This window comes from Carassius carassius, chromosome 17 (genome assembly GCF_963082965.1).
Source record: "Carassius carassius chromosome 17, fCarCar2.1, whole genome shotgun sequence".
NCBI lineage: Eukaryota > Metazoa > Chordata > Actinopteri > Cypriniformes > Cyprinidae > Carassius > Carassius carassius.
The window spans coordinates 32029266-32050405 of record NC_081771.1 but is presented as its reverse complement, the minus strand read 5'-3'; the positions used below and the strand labels follow the sequence as shown (position 1 = coordinate 32050405).

The window sequence follows — 21140 nt, the reverse complement described above, 5'->3', positions numbered from 1 at the left end:
TATCTGGTATTTAGAACATGAAATGGTACTGAATATATGTCTCTGTGTGTTTTAGGAAACATTCATAACAGCATATCTTCTTCTCTTCTTGTACAAATGACCACACAGCTCAAAAATCATCACGCTTTGTATTTCTATAATTCATGTTCAGGTTCATCACACTTGTTGTTCCAGATAAACTGTGAGTTTGCTGCTGTTGTTTTCTGTTAGGTTGATGCTTTCTAGAGTTTTTGTCAGTTCTGCAGAGACTGGAACACAATAGAGATGCAGCACTGAACTCGGTTCCTTTACTCTATTAGACGGATCAATAAACGCTGCATCTGCTGTCAGAGGACAACACAACAACACCAAGAACACAGAGAAGACTATAGTCCTGGAGCAGTTTACAAAGAGTATTTAATTACTCATGATATTTTCACAGGTTTTTCAGTAACAATATCTATAAATTCTTAAATAAAGATACATTTACTTGGTAATAACATAAGAAAATCTCTTTTTTTCTGAGAAAAAGGTATCAAACTTTGGTTAGTTTTTGCCTTTGGAACAGGGTAAAAATAAATAAATAGTAATAATACTATACTATATAATAATAATACAATACAATATATATAATACAATAATAATAATACTACTACTACTAATAATAATAATTTAAAGGGGAAATTGGAAAATATTTTTTTCTTGCCCCTTTAGCAGATGTTTTTTTTTTCACAGGATTTATTTTTTATATACTTTTTATTGTGGCATTTTTCATATTGCAATCATACATTTAACATATCAGAGTTGACACAATATTTTTTCCCCCTTCTCTTTTCCTTCCCCTTCCTTTTCCTTCCCCCTTCTCTCCCCTTTTCACGGGATTTTTTTAGTAGTTTTTTTTTTTTTTTTGCAGTGTATTTGCCTTAGTTTGTGGTATCACCATCACTGTTACTATTTCTCACTTTTTTCTAAAGTCTTTTTTCTTTCTTTCTTCTCTCTCTCTCTCTATCTCTCTCTCTCTGTCTCTCTCTCTCTCTCTCTTTCTCTCTTTTTTTTTTACTAAACTAGACTCTGAAACACCTTTATTGTTTTTTTAACACTGTAAACATCAATGTAATATATATATATATATATATATATATATATATATATATAAATATATATATTGTAAAAAAAAACAAATTCGACTTGATTCACTCTGAACAGTATATTCAAGATTATTTAGCCAAAAAAAAAATACATATGTCCATGTGTTATACTTGTTTGCGATCTCCTCACATGCATTTTCCAGCAGAAAATGCATTGAAAAAGTGTTGGACACATACGTATTTTAGAAGAAAAGTGTTGAAAAGTGTTGGACACATACGTATTTTAGAAGAAAAGTGTTGAAAAGTGTTGGACACATACGTATTTTAGAAGAAAAGTGTTGAAAAGTGTTGGACACATACGTATTTTAGAAGAATTCACATAATGTATTAGAGGAGCATTAAAAGTATTTCATGTTGAGGGTTCACAGTTCTTTCTAAAGGTGTTTGACTCTAAGATTCTTGAACATTGATGGCCTTGAATCCGTGCAGGACGGTGGGGGGATTCATCAACACTAAACTAGCGTAAAGCATCCTGGCACCCGCCATCCTGGGAGTGAAATTAATGGGCATCCTCGTGGTTTCTCGAGGCTGGATCATAAGCCTGAAATATAAGGAACGGGACATTTAGGGAGCAACAACAGGCCAGCATCACTCTTACTATTACAAGCGTCACTATTAATGCTGCTCATGTTTAGGGTAAGTGGTTTATTACACAGAGGTTAATTTGTAGGCCTGTATACTGGGGCAAATCTACAGTTTAAACAAATTAACTTACACTAGAGATTCTGCGATACACATACACACAGAAACTGAGATAACCTGTGATTCAGAAATGCTGCTGGACAAGTGCGTGAATTTTAGTAGACACAGCTGTACACTGTGTACTCCCTCCAAATGAACACATACGTCTGAATGAACTCAACTGTTTGACGCCCATCAGTGACTTGTTCACACAGACTCACTCTTCAGGTATGTACACAAAAATACAACCATAGTTTCTGCTAAAATACTATTAGTGCTGTAAAATCTAAATGAGTATGGGATCTATCTACCATAAGAATCTTTCAATTGTTTTTTATTTACTTTTTAAATACAGTGGTGGATAATATAGTTTTACTGTACTGTAGTGGAAACTGTACTGTAGTCACTATTGATACATTTGAAAAGGAGTTGGCAGATTTCAACATGAGTGGAAAATGGGTGTGGATAGAAATGTATGTATTATATTTTGTATATAATAAAATACTCAAGCTAATTATGCGGAGACATTTGTAGGTTGATTCTTCTGAAAAGTATATGTCTGACACTTTATAAACATTCTGTTTGTTTGGCCATTGACTGATGGGGGCGTGTTTGGGAAACCTGTTTCATAACAGTCATTTAGTTGTACGATTATGTGTTTATTCATTTGGTGATCGCTCAGAAATGAAAGACTTCATGTACCTTTTTTGAACCTTCTCCTGAAGTCCTGAACAGGCTACAATCAGTTCACCGCTCACTGCAGTGCTGAATGGGTTGGTGAAGGTCACTGTGGCCTCTTGCTGCGCGTTGATGACCACATACTCATTCTGAACCTGAAATTAAAAAAAGCACAAAAAAAAGCAACAAATTAAAATCTTAGCCCTCATGTATACTGCATTATAAAGGTGTTTAGACAACATTTGTATGTTGTAATGCATGATACATTCCCATACATAAATTGTAACCAAAATTAACATGCATTTTAATATTTCACAATTATTTGTTAGAAGTAAGAATTGTAAGATATAAAGCAACAAATAAAATATTTATGGTGGTAAAAACTGGCTTCCATAGAAATGAGGCGTTTGTTATGTATTCTAATGCATTTTAGACCTATTTTCCAAGGGGTAACAATGAATAAAGAAATATCATAATTTAATATAACTGTGGTTACAGTTATTAATAAGATCATGCCATGCATTAAAAGGTGTATTACAAGGTATAATTGATGCAATAAAAATATGTTTATAATGATCTCAAGTAAAGTGTTACCACAAACTGTCCCACATAAGATCAATTATTATGGATTGATGCATGTCTTTATTAAGTAGGTCTTGAAAACAATCTGAAAATGGTTTAATTTGTAACTAAACAAATGTCTTGTCATTTCATCTTACTAACTGCATTCTCAACCAGGAGGGGACTCTATTTTTTCCTAACTGATTGGTCAAGTCACGCTGACTTTTTTAAACAACAACATTAAATGGTAGCAAGGATTGGGCCAGCATATACCTGTATATTGAGGGCAGGGCTGCGGATGTTGAACTCTTCTGAAGCCAGCACTCTCTCTTGGGACTTCACATCCTCAATAACCACAGCCAGGTTAACCAGAGAATCCTCCATAGCCTCCTTCCGCATGTACTCCTTGAAGGAGATCTCATGTTTCATAGTCACAGCTTGTTGAGTACAAGGAACAGGGATCATTGATTTGACTGAGCAATTCATATTGAGTCAGTTTCCTAACTTTTGGCATTCAAAATCATATGATCCATTAATTTTATTTCTTTTTTGCTATATTCATTTTATTTTCATTATATTTATTTATTTATTTTTCACCATAGTTTGCAGAACTCTTACTTTCTTTCGGGCCAATCTTCATGTCGCCATGAGCCTCCCAGAAGGCTCCAGCGGGATTGCGGTTGTACTCCTTGTTCTGAGCGTTCAAATGTTTTCTCAGAAGTTTCGGAGAAGCAACTTTGTTAGTGATTATGATGTTGAAAGAAATGTTTTCACCAATTATGGGGGCTTTCAGAAGCTGGAGAGAAACTGCAAGGCCCTGAGGTGCTGCATGATAGGACATGGGGAAAAAAAACGTATGTTTTTTTTTCAAAACATAGAAACAAACATAGAAATGGGAAATCAAATGCTAGAATTTTTATCTTGTCACTCTCAGTTACTTACTTCTCAGTTTTCTTCAATTATTGTTGTATATATGTGTGTGTGTGTGTGTGTGTGTGTGTGTGTGTGTGTGTGTGTGTGTGTGTTAGTATATATATATATATATATATATACAAACACACACATTTACTTTATTTATTTATTTATTATTATTTTTATTACTGTTTGGATTACACATGTCAGCTTACACAAATTAAAAGCTAGAGTGACTTACCATCAGTTCTCAGTTCAGGACCTGTACTGTCATCTAAATATGAAAGAATGAGATTTTTGTATTAAACTAGCAGAAATGTAAAGGTTTTTTTTTTTTTTTTTTTTTTGTCACTTACCCATCTCATTTTTGTATTCAGACGTGATGTTCTGCATACGCATGGATCCTGGATGTTTGGTGCAGATCAGAGCTCCAACTCTGCTTTTATCAATGCTGGTTGATAATACTTTCCCATTTCTGACAATTACTGTGTGCACATTCCCATTCACTGCAGCATAAACGAACGGCACATCATACTGCGCATCCACCTGCCTTTGATAAATGGCTGTAACAGCAGCAGGGCCACAGCGGAACATTTCTGTGACAGAATATTGATGTTAAAGCATGATTATCATCCTGTCCCTCAAAAAATATCATGCTTTGGATAAAACGAATAGAATGCTATATAGGCAGTTCACAAGGATATTGGCCCACCAGATTAGTACTAACCGGCATAAACCAGCCTTTAAGAGACTGGTCTTTTCAGCAGAAAAAAAAAAAACACATGAGATTTCAATATGCATAAACCTTGTAAAATTAGCTTTAAATGACAGACCTGCGCTCCTCTCTTGTGGCGTGGGGTCGAGAACCTGCCATCCGTCATAACCTCGACCCAGATCAGGCCTCTTCATCCAACTCTCCACCCACACATGGAAGTTCCTGAAAAGGACCAAACACTTTTAACTCAAATTCTAACCCTAACTGATTAATCATCCTGAAACAATGATTTGTTCCTTTTTAATTCATTCAGATAATGGTTATTTGTATACGGTAGCCTAATACCGAAACATAAGGAAAAACATAAGGACTAAATAATTAAAAAATTCAGAAGAAAGAATAATTTTATTACTCTTCTGCATTAAATTAATCAAAATGCATTTAAAGTGTTACAAAAGATTTATATTTCCAAAAAATGCTGAACTTTCTATTCATCAAAGAATCCTGAAAAATAAAAATATATCACACTTTCCACAAAAATATGAAGCAGTAATAATCTGAAATGTTTCTTGAGCAGCAAATCAGCATACTGTATAGTCCTACTACTTGTCCGCTTGATCCTATTCCATCTCATCTCCTTCAAACCATTTCTCCTGCAGTTGTACCTGCACTCACTCACATCATTTACACATCCCTCCACACTGGTGTTTTTCCTTCATCATTTAGACAGGCTCGTATTACTCCACTACTTAAGAAACCCACCCTCAACCCATCTATTTTAGAGAGCTACAGAACAGTTTCCCTTCTGCCTTTCATTGCAAAAACACTTGAGTGTGTTGTGTTCAACCAAGTCTCTGCCTTTCTCACACAGAACAACCTCCTTGACAGCAACCAATCTGGCTTCAGAAGACTGAGACTTCCTTGCTTTCAGTTGTTGAAGCTCTAAGACTGGCAAGAGCGGCTTCCAAATGTTCTATACTTATCTTGATGGATCTGTCCACTGCTGTTGACACGGTTAACCACCAGATCAACCCTACTGGCAAAGGGCATCTCAGGCACAGCACTCAAGTTAGTTTTATCTCTCAGATAGATCCTTCAAAATATCTTGGAGAAGTGAGGCACAACACCTAACTACTGGGGTGCCTCAGGGCTCAGTTCTTGGACCACTTCTCTTCTCTGTCTACATGGCATCATTAGGTTCTGTCATTCAGAAACATGGCTTTTCATACCACTGCTATGCTGATGACACTCAACTCTACCTCTCATTCCATACTGATGATCTGATGATGGCTGCTCGCATCTCAGCTTGTCTAACAGACATTTCTTGCTGGATGAAGGACCATCACTTTCAACTCAACCTTGCCAAGACAGAACTGCTTGTGGTTCCATCAAACCCATTGTTTGCTCTTCCCATGCATATCATTGCTCTTTTGTTAATTTTAATTGCTTCCATTTTCCTTATTTATAAGTCAGTTTGAAAAAAAACAGCTGCTAAATGACTAAATGTAATTAAATGTAACATAAGAATGGAATAAATTGCATTTTAACATATATTCACCTAGAAAACAGTTATTTTAAATTGTAATAATATATCACCATATTACTGTTTTCACTGTATTTTGAATCAAATATGGATGTTAGCATAACTTACCAGATGCTATCTCTTCCGATGGGCAGTTTTTCCCCCATCTCACTGTAATATTCCTCAATCACCATGTTTCCATTTGTGTCGTGAGCGGAGTTGAAGTTGGTGACGACTCGAGTCGGAATGCCAAGGGCTCTCATTACTATTACACAAATAAATGCATTTCATATTGATAATCAACAGCACAAATACAATTTCCACATAATGTAATTGTTTGTGATTATTTTTGTATAGTCCATGAAACACCAAAAAAAAAATGGGTTTTTGAGTGTGGTATTATACATCAAAATTCACTATCACTGTATGTACAGGAGCTCCTTTTGTGTTTCAAAGCAAAGAAGATGTGAGATTTTAAAGTAAATTAACCCTTTAAAGCACACACACACACACACCCCCACACACACACGCACACACACACACACACACACACACACACACACACTAACATTTAAAAGATTGGGGTCAGTAAGTTTTTTTCAGTATGTTCACCATTTATTTGATCAAAAACACAGTAAACACAGTAATATTGTGAAATATTATAACAATCTGAAATAACATTTTTCTGTTTGAATACATTGTAAATTATAATTTATTCCTGTGATCAAAGCTGAATTTTCAGCATTATTATTTCTGTCTTCAGTCTCACACAATCCTTCAGAAATCATTCTAATATGCTGAACATTTCTGCATTTCTGATTATTATAAATGTCGAAAAACAGTCATCCTGCTGAATATTTTTGTACAAATTGTAATACATTTAATTTTTCAGGACAGAACAGAAAGCAGAACGCTTTGAAACAGAAATCTTTTGTAACATAATAAATTGCTTTACTGTCACTTTTGATCAATTTAAACCATTCTTTCAAAAAAAAAAAAAAGAAAAAAGAAAAGAAAAATTGCTCTGACCCCAAACTTTTGAATGTAATGACTTCTATGTATTTGTCCCACCTGTACACATGACAGCAGCAAACACCCAGCACTGTCCGTATTTCACAGGACTGAATTGTGTTTCTGCCCACATCCTGAGAATATCTGCACTGCCAGACCACTTTGAAGGGTTGACACCATCTTTGAAGTCACCTGACCAGTTTCCCATTAATACCCCTTTATCATCATTAGAGTTCACCTGTTTAGAAAGACAGAGAGACTATATTAATGCATGAATAGAGAGAGACAGTAGAGAGGAGAGAATGAGAGCAGATTCTCACCATCGCTGAGATCACACGGCCGATGTACACTGGACTGTTGCGATTCAGTAGATCTTTACCCATATCTGCTTGATGTTGAGGACTCAACTGCAGTAATTTCATACAGATGTCCAGTATCCCTTCGTCATACTGAAAACACATTTATGCATGACAGGAGTTACTGTGAAGTTATTTTTCAGTGCTGAGCTGTCAGTCAATGGTCAAACATCTCACCTGATCAAATGACCAGGGTCTGGAGACGATGTTCCCGGAGCTGCCTTTAAACAGCAGGCCAATATCACTCATGACATATTCAGTCCTTAAATCCTCAGACTGCAGGAACACTGAATCAGCTGCAGAAAAACACAACCGTTTGTTTGTTTTATTGGTGATCTTTGTGTAAAGAAAAAATGTAAAGCAGTAAGCAATAAGAGGCTATGCATTACTGTAATTTTAGCAGCTGATAAAATAACAGCAAAAGCAATGTTAAATTACAATATTACAATAAAACATTCTATGTAATTACACTACCAAAACTTTTTCAGCAAGGATGCATAAATAGATTTCAAATAAATGCTGCTGTTTTGAACTTTCTATTCATCAAAGAATCCTGAAAAATAAGATGTGTCACAAAATATGAAGCAAGCAGTACAGCAAATCAGCATATTAGAATGATAGCAGCAAAAACCACTACATTTTTCAGCCTGCCATGTAACAGCATACTATCAAGGCATTCGGTTTTGTATGGACACACAGACAGCACTCACCTTGGCTCCAGGGGTTGCAGAGGAGTGTGAACTGGCCGAGCAGATGTGTTTTCACAGTCACACGGGTCTCGACTCTCAGCTGGAGTGTGTAGACACCGACAGAAGCAGACGCAGGGCTGAACAGTGATACTGAAAGAGCACGGGGTCTGGTCGGGTTCGGGAAGCTCCTCTCCAGAACAGCGCTCCATTGATTCAGAGAGGGCTGTCCGAGTCTGGTGACCGGGACCTCCACAGACAGTGGACCTGTGGTGGGGAGAGAGGAGTGGGTACTTATACATTGCCTATATTGCCGTAAAATTAATCGAAATTTTATGTCAGGACATTTAGTCCCCATGAAATGTAGGCTTACCCCACACAAATGCACACACATACCTAGAACAATTCGGAAGATCAGATTTTCCTTCATTGGATCGAATGGCCGCCCTTCATAGCTCATTAGTATTGTGAACTCTTGTCCTCTCCGCAGAACCAGAGTGCTGGAGCTCAGACCATCAGTCTTGTGTCGGATCTGGTTTTGCACCTGTTGCAGGTCGACAGTTCGAACCTTGAACTCTGTGTCAAAAATGGTCAAATTATTTCTGAGGCAGCTGCAAATGTTTTTATGGAAAAAAAGTAATTTAAAATGTATTTTTGATAATACTTTTTAAATAATTAAATTTTCAAATAAACATTGTTCTAAATTATCTTCAAAAAAGCTGTTTTTAAGCAAACAGAAATAGAACTTAATTATGTGTTGTAATAAAAAGTAAAAGTAAAAAAAGTAAAGTAAAATAGGCCGATTGTTTTAAGAAAATATTAAATGCAATAGGCTTATAAATGTAACTAAATAACTTATTGTAAGAGGTTTAGCAAAACGAATAAAAAAAATATTATAATAATAATTTATAAAACCCAGAAATCATTAAAACATTTAAAAGCTCACCATCCATGATGCAGGGTTGTGGTTTGCTGTTTGATTTAAATTCTTCGTTTATAGTGCTTTTTATATGTAATCCTTCTGCCCCTCCCTGTTCACCAACGTTGCCAGACCACATTCACGTAAAGACACGCAATGTTACAATCAAAAGAACCTACACCTCAAACAATTACGCAATCGTACATACGTGAGAACTGTTTCAGCAGGTGGATACAGAATGTGCAAGCCCAGACATCTGTGTCATCTACTAATGCCCTATACCAACAGTGCAGGATATTTCCATGTCCTCATCACACTAACATATGCTGTTTATTCTATTTATTTATTATTTTTGCGAGTGTCATCGCAGATACCCAAACCCACAATCATTTAAGAAAGAGTATAATAATAAAATAATATCTGATGTCATGCCACAGAACGTAGTTTTAAATAATGGTTATTATGGATTATGAGAGTGCACATATAAATAATGTGTGTGTTTAATGTGTGTGTAAATATAGTATGTGATTTAAATTAAAACATGCAGAAAAATACACAAAACTATTTGTATTTGAAGAATAAAAAAGGCAGTACAAAAGGTTACATTGGTATACAAATACAAATGAAATAATATTTGTTGCATTACAGTGTGAGAATAGCTGTAAAAAATGGAAAATACAAATACAGTTTATCTATTTCTTTCTTTAATAAATACTTTTGGAAAGAGGTTTTCTTTAAGCAAAATTAATGCCATTAATGCAATGCAATCTTCCCTTTTTTTTTGGGTTCTGGGTTGGAATGGGTTTTCTTCGATTCAGCCCTCAGTGAATAGCCTACTACTAGTGAGTCCTGGAGTGATATTTATTTATTTATTTATTTATTGGTTGGTGGGTATTTTCATTGATGCTTGACAGCTTTTTTACTCTGCATTGTATGGACTGTGAAAAGTCTTCATTTATAAAGCATGTCATTGGGTCTACATTCACAGAAAGGGCCTGAAATCACTGAGGTTACACACCCTTACTCACTGAATATATAACAATTTACGACAGATATATAAAACGGATAAGCGTGGAGGGGGTGTGGTGCTTGGTTTCACTCCCAGATCACTCATTCACTCTGCCCATTTTCCAAGGTACTCTCATTATGACACTCTCATGAAGGAGGGTCATGAAATACTGTATGAAACATGACATGAAACATCCTCTGAATTTATGAGAAAGAACTGTGGTATTTAGAAGCGATTTTATGATCACGTTTGTGTCAAATGCTGCAATTGACTCAAATGACGCGATTGCTGTTACAAAGATTACCCAATTTATTGGGACTGACACCAGAGGAAAGGGCCGTAAAAGCAGTAAAGGTTTGAGTAGATGGACACACATCATTATAAGGGAAGTAGAAGAATTAAAACATCTAGTAAACATGTGGAATGATAGGATTTGGGCACTATTTAAGTACAAGATAGCAAAGAGTCAAAAACCACCAAACAATGATCAAAGGGCAGTGTCCCAAATTTCGAGATTAGTCACAAAAAAAAAAAAAAAAACATGTTAAAACACCAGATCCAAAGTTGAACTTTTCTGGTGTCTGGGTCCAGAAAGAGCTTGTTTCAAGAAAGACAAATCAAATACAATACAATCTTAGAAAATGAAAAATACAAAAGCTGTCACTGGGGCAGTACTCTTTCAAAAGGTACTAATGCACACTGTAGGTATTGATAAATTCATTTAAGTTTACAATATTCACCTTTTAGATGTATAGAAGTATAGGTGCACTTTTTGAAAAAGTTAAAACTTTTGTTTTATATATATATATATATATATATATATATATATACACACACACAGTACAGACCTCAAAAGTTTGGACACACCTTCTCATTCAAAGAGATTTCTTTATTTTCATGACTATGAAAATTGTAGATTCACACTGAAGGCATCAAAACTATGAATTAACACATGTGGAATTATATATGGAATTATATACATAACAAAAAAGTGTGAAACAACTGAAAATATGTCATATTGTAGGTTCTTCAAAGTAGCCACCTTTTGCTTTGATTACTGCTTTGCACACTCTTGGCTTTCTCTTGATGAGCTTCAAGAGGTAGTCACCTGAAATGGTCTTCCAACAGTCTTGAAGGAGTTCCCCGAGAGATGCTTAGCACTTGTTGGCCCTTTTGTCTTCTGTCTGCGGTCCAGCTCACCCCTAAACCATCTGGATTGGGTTCAGGTCCGGTGACTGTGGAGGCCAGGTCATCTGGCGCAGCACCCCATCACTCTCCTTCTTGCTCAAATAGCCCTTGATGCCTTCAGTGTGACTCTACAATTTTCATAGTCATGAAAATAAAGAAAACTCTTTGAATGAGAAGGAGTGTCCAAACTTTTGGTCTGTACTGTATATATATATATATATATATATATATAGAAACTTCATGCCAATAAATAAGAAATATTGCTGACTTGTGCTTTTCCAGCGCTCTCTTTACGTTCGTCCGTTATTTGAGGCTGAAAAAGGAAATGTCTTTTTTTTTAGACATGGAAAATCGATTTTACAATCGATTCAATGAACACTTATATATATATATATATATTTTGTTACGGTTCCTCGGCAAGGAACGCAACAAAATCAGGGAGACACCACACAACCGCTTAATTTGCAAAAAGCTTAATTTATTAAACTATAGAAAATAAACATGAAACGCTTAGTAATCAGTATAAGAGTATAGTCAGTGTGTCAGCAGGCATGTAAGTAATACAAGTGTAACAAATTCAAACTAACAAAACCAACGAAGGATAATATCCAAAAATCCATTCTGTGGAATGGCAGATCATACGAGAACTCAACGAGTGGGCGGTGGTCTCCCGCAACCTCCATAACCCTCTAGAACACCGGTAGACCCATGAAAGGCAAACAATCTCCAACAAGCACCAAGTCTCCTCCTGCCATCAGTTCAAACGAGACCTTTTGACAGAGCGTTGATTCAGTGCAGGTGCAACACTACGTCAAGGGCATCTCAGTCGTGGTATTGCCGGCCCGAGATTCGAACCCACAACCCTAGGGTTAAAAGTCAAACTCTCTAACCACTAGGCCACAACTTCCCCCAAGCCTACCCCTAAATCGGCATTCCAGCACATTGTTAGGGTCATTCTATGGCTGCAGCAATGCGTGGCTTTGCTCCTACAGGAACAAGATCTCATGCAAAGACCAGGTCTGCTCTGGATCTCTTGGGCTGAAACATGCTCAAATGGCGGTCAATAGTCCCGGATCCTGCGAACACTGCGCGCGTTTCCCCATGAAGAGCTGCTGTCACAGGTTAGCATGCCAAGCTAGCTTGTCTTGCCAGGATCCCCTCAGGTCAGCTAGTCCCGCTCCGGTTTCTGCCCCTCAGGTACCCATTCCTGTGGAGCTGCCCACCCCTCATATATATATATATATATATATATATATATATATATATATTAGGGCTGGTAAGTGATTACATTTTTTTTATCTAATTAATTACATGATGTGGTGATTAATTAATCTAATAAATTGCACATCAGATTTGGGGAAATTACTCTGAATAGATAGGTTCAGCATATTTTGTTTGTTTAAATGTATTACATATAACCTACTCTTTCGGACCATGTGAGTAAATGATGACAGAATTGTCATTTTTGGTTGGGTGAACTATAACTTTAATAATTTATTTTATTAATTGTATTATTATTACTATGAAAATATGAAATTATTTCTTTAATGAAATGATACTCTAAATGATAAAGTAAAGTAAAAAGTAGGTGGTGGTAAATTTCTCAATGATTCATTCGTTTGATTCGTTCAAATGGCTGATTCATTCAGGAGTGAAGTAAATGGTTCTTAATGAATGGTTCATTGAATCATTAGGCTTTTTCGACTTGAAGCGGTTCATCACCATCAGACCGATCGGTGTGTGACATCAAAGACCTGCAAGCTTAGAGAACATATATACAACTACTTGTGCTTTTGAATTGGTCTCGCGTTACTTTGATGTCAAACGGCGATCGGTCTGTGCAGCGCCACTTCAAATCCAGTGGTTCAATGTGCCAAATGGTTCACTAAATTAGTTCAAAATGTGGATTAAGAAATAAAATGCTGTTGTTGGTTGCTCAGGGATGAAAAGTTCTGATTTTGTCTTTATATTTTGGTTGGCAAAATTGAGCAAAACAGACAACATTGTGTCTAAAATAACACAATATTAACTTAATGAACTGTTGTATAAGATGAGTATCACATATGCACTCAAGTGATATTGAACTACAGTCGTGGCCAAAAGTTTTGAGAATTACATAAATATTGGAAATTGGAAAAGTTGCTGCTTAAGTTTTTATAATAGCAATTTGCATATACTCCAGAATGTTATGAAGAGTGATCAGATGAATTGCATAGTCCTTCTTTGCCATGAAAATTAACTTAATCCCAAAAAATCCTTTCCACTGCATTTTATTGCTGTCATTAAAGGACCTGCTGAGATCATTTCAGTAATCGTCTTGTTAACTCAGGTGAGAATGTTGACGAGCACAAGGCTGGAGATCATTATGTCAGGCTGATTGGGTTAGAATGGCAGACTTGACATGTTAAAAGGAGTGTGATGCTTGAAATCATTGTTCTTCCATTGTTAACCACGGTGACCTGCAAAGAAACGCGTGCAGCCATCATTGCGTTGCATAAAAATGGCTTCACTGGCAAGGATATTGTGGCTACTAAGATTGCACCTAAATCAACAATTTATATGATCATCAAGAACTTCAAGGAAAGAGGTTCAATTCTTGTAAAGAAGGCTTCAGGGCATCCAAGAAAGTCCAGCAAGCGCCAGGATGGTCTCCTAAAGAGGATTCAGCTGCGGGATCGGAGTGCCACCAGTGCAGAGCTTGCTCAGGAATGGCAGCAGGCAGGTGTGAGCGCATCTGCACGCACAGTGAGGCCAAGACTTTTGGAAGATGGCCTGGTGTCAAGAAGGGCAGCAAAGAAGCCACTTCTCTCCAAAAAAAAAACATCAGGGACAGATTGATCTTCTGCAGAAAGTATAGTGAATGGACTGCTGAGGACTGGGGCAAAGTCATATTCTCCGATGAAGCCCCTTTCCGATTGTTTGGGGCATCTGGAAAAAGGCTTGTCTGGAGAAGAAAAGGTGAGCGCTACCATCAGTCCTGTGTCATGCCAACAGTAAAGCATCCTGACACCATTCATGTGTGGGGTTGCTTCTCATCCAAGGGAGTGGGCTCACTCACAATTCTGCCCAAAAACACAGCCATGAATAAAGAATGGTACCAAAGGGGATGCGCATGCGCAGCGGACGGTGATGGCTGCTTAATATCGACGCTCCACCTCAGTGCCTATTTTTCGCCCTTTTTCAATCCCTACTAAGTTTTTGGCTGCATTTCATGTAAATATCTGGATCTAGTGCTATTCTAAATGGCATCTAAAAGAGATCTAATCCAGTCCCCGGCGAAGAAAAAGCAGAAAGATGACGATCGCCTTCATGACGCCATTGCCGAAATGCTCAATAATCAACTGAGCGCCATAAAGCAAAGCATGACGATGATTGTTCGCGAGGAAATATCGACGATAACAGCACGACTGGACTCGCTGGAAAAAGATGTCAAATCGTTCGGCAGTAGAGGTGACCAGATGCAGGCAACGGTCCGGGATGTTAAGAGAGACTCGATTGCTAACAAGTCCTGTCTGGAGGAGCTCCAGGAGAAATTACTTCTTTACGAGGATAAATCCAGACAAAATAACCTAAGGTTGGTGGGCCTAAGGGAAGGAGCTGAAGGCGGGAATGCAATTCAGTTTTTGCAGACCCATATTCCCAAGTGGATTCCGGCTCTTAAAGGGAAGACGATAGAGATCGAACGCGCGCACCGTCTCTACGCGAATGAGGATCCCTCTAGGAATAGAGTGCGCACTTTAATTTTCAAGCTTCTTCGTTACAATGACCGACAGGCGATCCTACAGGGAGCCAGGAGTGCTTCACCTCTGAGTTTCGAAGGGTTTGAGTTGAAGAGTTTGCTTTCCTGACTTCAGCAAGGGAACGTCCCAAAAAAGGAAAGCTATGGCTGAAGGTCGGAAACGTCTCCAACTACTAGGGATCGAGTCATTCCTGCTCTACCCCGCGTCGGTTAAAGTACGTCACGGCCAGGAGCAACTGTTCTTCAAGACCCCTGCGGACCTGGAGCGGTACATCTTGTCTCTGAGCGCCACCACCACGGAGACGGATACCACCGCGCTATTAGATATGCCGCCGCCTGAGGATTAAATTCGGCCTTTTTGCCTTTGTTTTTTTAACATCCTAAGTAGGGATATAGTTTTGATTTCGCGGTGATGGACACTCAGGTGAGAGATGCTGATGCTTGAGTAACTGTTACCCTGACAGTCCGAGTGCATGGCCTCGAGTAGATTTATTTTCCAGGCAGATAAGAGGGTGCGGTTTTCCCCTCTGCAAGCTGCCGATAGTAAATAATTTTTTGTGTTACTGTTGTTAACTAATATTATGTTAGAACTACCAGGGTTTGCTGTTTTTGTTATTTTACTGTTTCATGGGGGTGAAATTATTAATGATGCGTTATGTTATATGGCTAACTTACCGTTGTCTTATGGGTAATTATATTGTGACAGAATGAGGGATTGTAATGTGATATCGTGGAATGTAAATGGTCTAAATTCTCCCATAAAAAGATCTAAATGCCTAGATTATTTGCACCGTAAACGAGCTGACATTGCATTAATACAAGAATCTCATCTCAAGGCTTCTGATGTTACTCGCTTTCAGAATAGACATTTTAAAATGATAGCTTTCTCTTCGCATAATAGTGCCTCAAGAGGAGTTATTATACTCCAGAACAGGAAATTCCCGTTTCTAATAGAGAAAATAGAAGGTGACAAAAACGGGCGGTTTACATATGCTTCTGGCTCATGGAATAATTTAAAAATAGTTCTCTTCTCAGTATATTCCCCTAATAATTACGATGTAGACTTTTTCCCATCTCTTACTAAACTATTTCTTAACTTTGTAGATTACAAACTGGTTGTAGGTATGGATGCTAATGCAGTTTGTAACCCCCTATTTGATAGATCCCTTGTCGCTGTCCATGGTGATCCGGCTTCACACTCATTAAACGAGCTCATTGTTGATAACAACTTTTGTGATATTTGGAGAGTGAAAAATGGGAACTCAAGAGATTATACTTTTTACCAGAGGTGTAAAGAGTACAAAAATATTCTACTCAAGCAAAAGTACCATTACATTAATGAAATTTTACTTAAGTACAAGTAAAAGTACCAGTCTAAAAATCTACTCAATTAAAAGTAAAAAGTAGCTCATTTAAAATTTACTCAGAGTAAAAATTACTTAGTTACATTTTAACAGTGGAAGGGAGTCAAAAATGGGACAGGCCAAGGGTGTCAAACTCAGTTCCTGGAGGGCCACAGTCCTGCACAGTTTAGATATAACCCTAATTAAACACACCTGATCCAGCTAATCTAATCATTTAGGTTTATTTGAAAACTACATGATATGTGTACATGATAGGGTTAGAACTAAACTCTGCAGGGCTACGACCCTCCAGGAACTGAGTTTGACACCCCTGGGATAGGTCTATTAATCTCAAACTAGTTGTTTTTAATTAAAGGAATCAGTAATTTAGAATAATAAAACATTTGGGCTGTTACCAGGCAAATCATTATCAACAAACTAATCTTTTAATGCAGAGGAAATGCAGAAGATTCATTGGAAGTGGCATTTAGATGTATTACACTGTTTAGTGCAGGACAAGAATGCATTTAACCTGCAGTTAAAAATGCATGAATAATGTTTTGATATACAAGACATAAAATGTTGAATACTCATTTGAAATGATAAGAAATTAATTATTTAAAAAAATCAAAAGGTACTTTAAATGTGAAATTAAAATGGCCAGTATGTGTCAGCAAGTCACTGTTAATAAGTGAGTCATTGCGATTGAACCGAATCATTTAAACGGTTGATTCATGTTTGGAATTATTTTCTGTTGTAGAAATAGAGCTAAAAAGGCAATATGGTGTCTAAAACGCAAGTCTCTTAATTAACTTGTTTACTGAACTGTTATATATTTGTATGTATATATTCATGGTGATTTTTGGAGGAAAAGATGGCATTCTTTGTGTGATTTTGATTTAATATATGAAATTATATAAATATGTGAATTTTCTGCCCCTATATCTTCAATTTTGTGATCATTCTAAATGCATTTTAGGAGACTGAATCACACAGTGAAAGAACGCACTATAAATGCGCGCGAACATCATTAAAACAAAAATAGCACACTCCTCACCACTGTCTTTTTGGCTAATTTGTGCAAAACCTCTTGCTAAAATGTCAAAGCTTCATTTTAACCACCAATGCAACGATGCAATTATTTAGCTTACCTATACATTCTTGCGAAGGGTTGATGTCTTGTCGAGATTTTATAAGCTGCTAGTTTGGTCTTCCTAGGCAAGTACAGCTTACACTGCATAATAGAGCATACATATGGCCATGGGTTCACTTCATTTCCTTCGAGTTCAATCAACATCAGAATATGACGGGGTTTCGTTTTCAGCGGTGTCTGCACCACTAACGCCTGTTTTGTCCGTCTGCATCTTTCTTGTGATTTTAGCGCCAGTTTGCCCTCCTGCCCATTTACTGCCGTAGTTTCCAGGGAGCGATTTATTTATTTATTTATTTATTTTTTACTCAGTAATTAATGTGTTTTAAAATGTAGCGAAGTAAAATACTTCAAACAAAATATACTTAAGTAAAAGTAAAATTACAGATTAAAAAAATTACTTTAAAAAGTATTAGTACACAAAAAAGCTACTCAATTACAGTAACGCGAGTAAATGTAATTCGTTACTTTCCACCTCTGCTTTTTACTCGGCGCGCCACAAATCATTCTTGAGAATAGATTACATCTTGATTTCTAAATCTCTTATCCAAGGAGTAAATCACATTGATATCCTACCTATCCTGATTTCAGATCACTCCGCTGTGATTTGTAATCTATCTCCTCCGATAATTCCCTTAAGCTCTAAAAGGTGGCGTATGAACACAACTTTCTTGCAAAATGAAGATTTTTTGTCCCAGTTACGTTCTAAATTATCTCTTTTTCTTCAAGAAAACTTAAGTTCATCTATTAATCCTCAAATCCTATGGGGGACGACTAAATGTTTCTTGAGAGGAAACTGCATTTCTTTTGCCTCCCATGTAAATAAATCCAGAGGGGAAAAATTATCCCAACTGGAGGCCCAGATTAAACATGTAGAGAAAGATCTTAAAAAAACCTTTACGGAAAATAAAAGCAGACTCTTGGGAAATTTGAAAACCGACCACAAGGCTATTCTATTAAAAAGGGCAGAATTTTTAATACACCGTACCAAACAAAATTACTATCTTAATGGTGAGCGGCCAGGAAAACTTATGGCTTTAAGGTTGAAACGTAATGAGGCCCTGGCCTCAATAACAGCCATTAAGGATAATACAGATGTTCTTCACACGGCTCCAGGGGATGTAAACAGAATATTTAAGGACTTCTATGAGTTGTTATACAGATCTGAGGTGGGAGCGAATGAACAAGCTGTTAGTGAATTTCTGATAAACTTAGATCTCCCTCAATTAAGTGAGGATCAATGTGCTTTTCTCTATTCCCCAATAGATTTAAAAGAGTTGAAGGATGCTTTAGTGGCTATGAATAAAGGTAAGACCCCGGGTTTGGATGGGTTACCTCCGGAGCTGTATCTGGCAATATGGGATATGATTGGACCACTCCTCCTCGACTCCATAAATTTCGCCATAGATACTGGTTGTTTCCATAGAGACCATAATACTGCTCTTATCTCCCTGCTGCTGAAAAAGGGAAAGGAACCCCTATGCTGCTCTAGTTACAGGCCGATTTCACTAATTGGTACTCATGTCAAGTTTTGATGGGGAAGTCGTGGCCTAATGGTTAGAGAGTCGGACTCCCAATCGAAAGGTTGTGAGTTCGAGTCCCGGGCCGGCAGGAATTGTGGGTGGGGGGAGTGCATGTACAGTTCTCTCTCCACCTTCAATACCACGACTTAGGTGCCCTTGAGCAAGGCATCGAACCCCCAACTGCTCCCCGGGCGCCGCAGCATAAATGGCTGTCCACTGCTCCGGGTGTGTGCTCACTGTGTGTGTGTGTGTTCACTGCTCTGTGTGTGTGCATTTCGGATGGGTTAAATGCAGAGCACAAATTATGAGTATGGGTCACCATACTTGGCTGAATGTCACTTCACTTCACTTCACTTATATGCCAAAGTTCTAGCCCACCGTTTGGGAACGGTTGCCGGTTTTCTAATTACCCACGATAAGACAGGTTTCCTTAAGGAACGTTTTGCTGAGGATAACTTGCGTCGTCTTTTGAACATTATTGACTCACCCGACCCGGTTAACGAACAACGTGCTATCCTCTCGCTAGATGCTGAGAAAGCCTTTGACCGGGTCGAGTGGACATATTTATGGTCTGTCTTAACCCGTTTTGGCTTTGGCCCGCGTTTTATACATATGATTCAGACCCTTTATGTTAACTCGTCTGCGCGGGTCTCAACGGGTTTGTGCTGTTCGGAGGCATTCCCATTGAACCGGGGAACTAGACAGGGATGTCGGTTATCCCCTTTACTATTCGCAATCTCATTAGAACCCTTAGCGCAGGCAATTCGACAAGACCACATTATTTCCCCGATTAGGCTACTGTTGGTGACTCTAAGCATTTTATCTCTCTTTTTGCAGACGACATCCTGCTCTATATGTCTAATGTTTCCTCTTCTCTTCCTCAATGTCTTAAAATATTTAATGATTTTAGCATTATAAGTGGTTACAAAATTAATTGGGGAAAATCCGTATTAATGCCCTTGTCAGCGTCGACTATTGCTGCATTAGCGTCCTCCTCGATCCCAATTAGCTCGATCTCAATCAGCAAGACATTTAAATATCTGGGAATTCAGATTTTTCCTTCACTGCAGACTATTTCTAAAGAAAATTATAGCTCTTTATTTACTTCTATCAGGCAAGATTTACAGAGATGGGATGTTTTTTTAACCTGACTGCAAGGCAGAATTTCTATCATCAAAATGAATATCCTCCCTCGACTTTTATTTCTGTTCTCCATGATCCCTTTATCTCCCCATAGAACCTTCTTCAAAGAATTAGATTCCTTGATTACCAAATTCATATGGAACAAGAAGCGACCAAGAATTAAACTTTCAACACTACAGAGATGATCCAATAAAGGAGGTTTGTCACTTCCAAACTTCCATTTGTACTTTTGGGCATGTCAGCTGCGATCTCTTAAGGTTTGGTTAAAGGATGATTCCCAGATCGCCTGGAGGGATGTGGAAGCGTCCGCTGTGCTCCCGCATCAGCTCCAGTATATTTTATTCACGGGTGTATTAAGGAAAGATGTGAAGGTTGGGAACACAATTGTGTGTAATTCTCTGAAAATCTGGCATGAGGTATGCAAATTCATGGGGTGTTCATTTAAGTTCACGTCTGAATCTCCGATCTGGCATAATAATAATTTACAATCAGATAACAGACCTTTTGTTTTTAAGCCATGGTCAGATCAAGGTGTACATACCCTGTGTGATATATTCAATAATCAGGGCTTGAGGTCCTTTCAAATTCTGAAAGAGTGTTACAATCTTCCTGGACATTCCTATTTTTTATATTTAAGGTTGAGAAGTGCTATGCGTGCTTACGGAATTCCGTGGAACTGTAAATTGGACTCTCACCCTCTGATGGACTGTGTGAATTATTCACAGGCACGAGGAGCAGTGTCATTTATTTACAACAGACTGCTTAAGCATGGCTGTGGTAGGCTCTCTATTACCACGATATGGGATGGAATTCGCTCCCTGCAAACTAAATTGGGACTTGATATGGGACACTATTCCAACAATGTCTAAAAATCTTG

The 21140-nt window shown here is 37.6% G+C and overlaps 1 protein-coding gene across 1 annotated transcript; it reads right to left on the bottom strand.

The window, feature by feature from the left end:
* Positions 1-1409: 1409 nt before the first annotated feature.
* LOC132090950 (protein-glutamine gamma-glutamyltransferase 5-like) lies at positions 1410-9218 on the bottom strand. Its single transcript, XM_059497726.1, has 13 exons — positions 9196-9218; positions 8646-8825; positions 8274-8516; positions 7741-7859; positions 7528-7656; positions 7268-7445; positions 6326-6461; positions 4793-4896; positions 4317-4555; positions 3666-3921; positions 3321-3484; positions 2511-2641; positions 1410-1668 (listed from the first exon to the last, which is right to left on the bottom strand). Exons 1-13 carry the CDS (start codon positions 9200-9202, stop codon positions 1518-1520), a joined length of 2037 nt encoding a protein of 678 aa, XP_059353709.1. The 5' UTR covers positions 9203-9218; the 3' UTR covers positions 1410-1517.
* Between the last annotated feature and the right edge of the window lie 11922 nt (positions 9219-21140).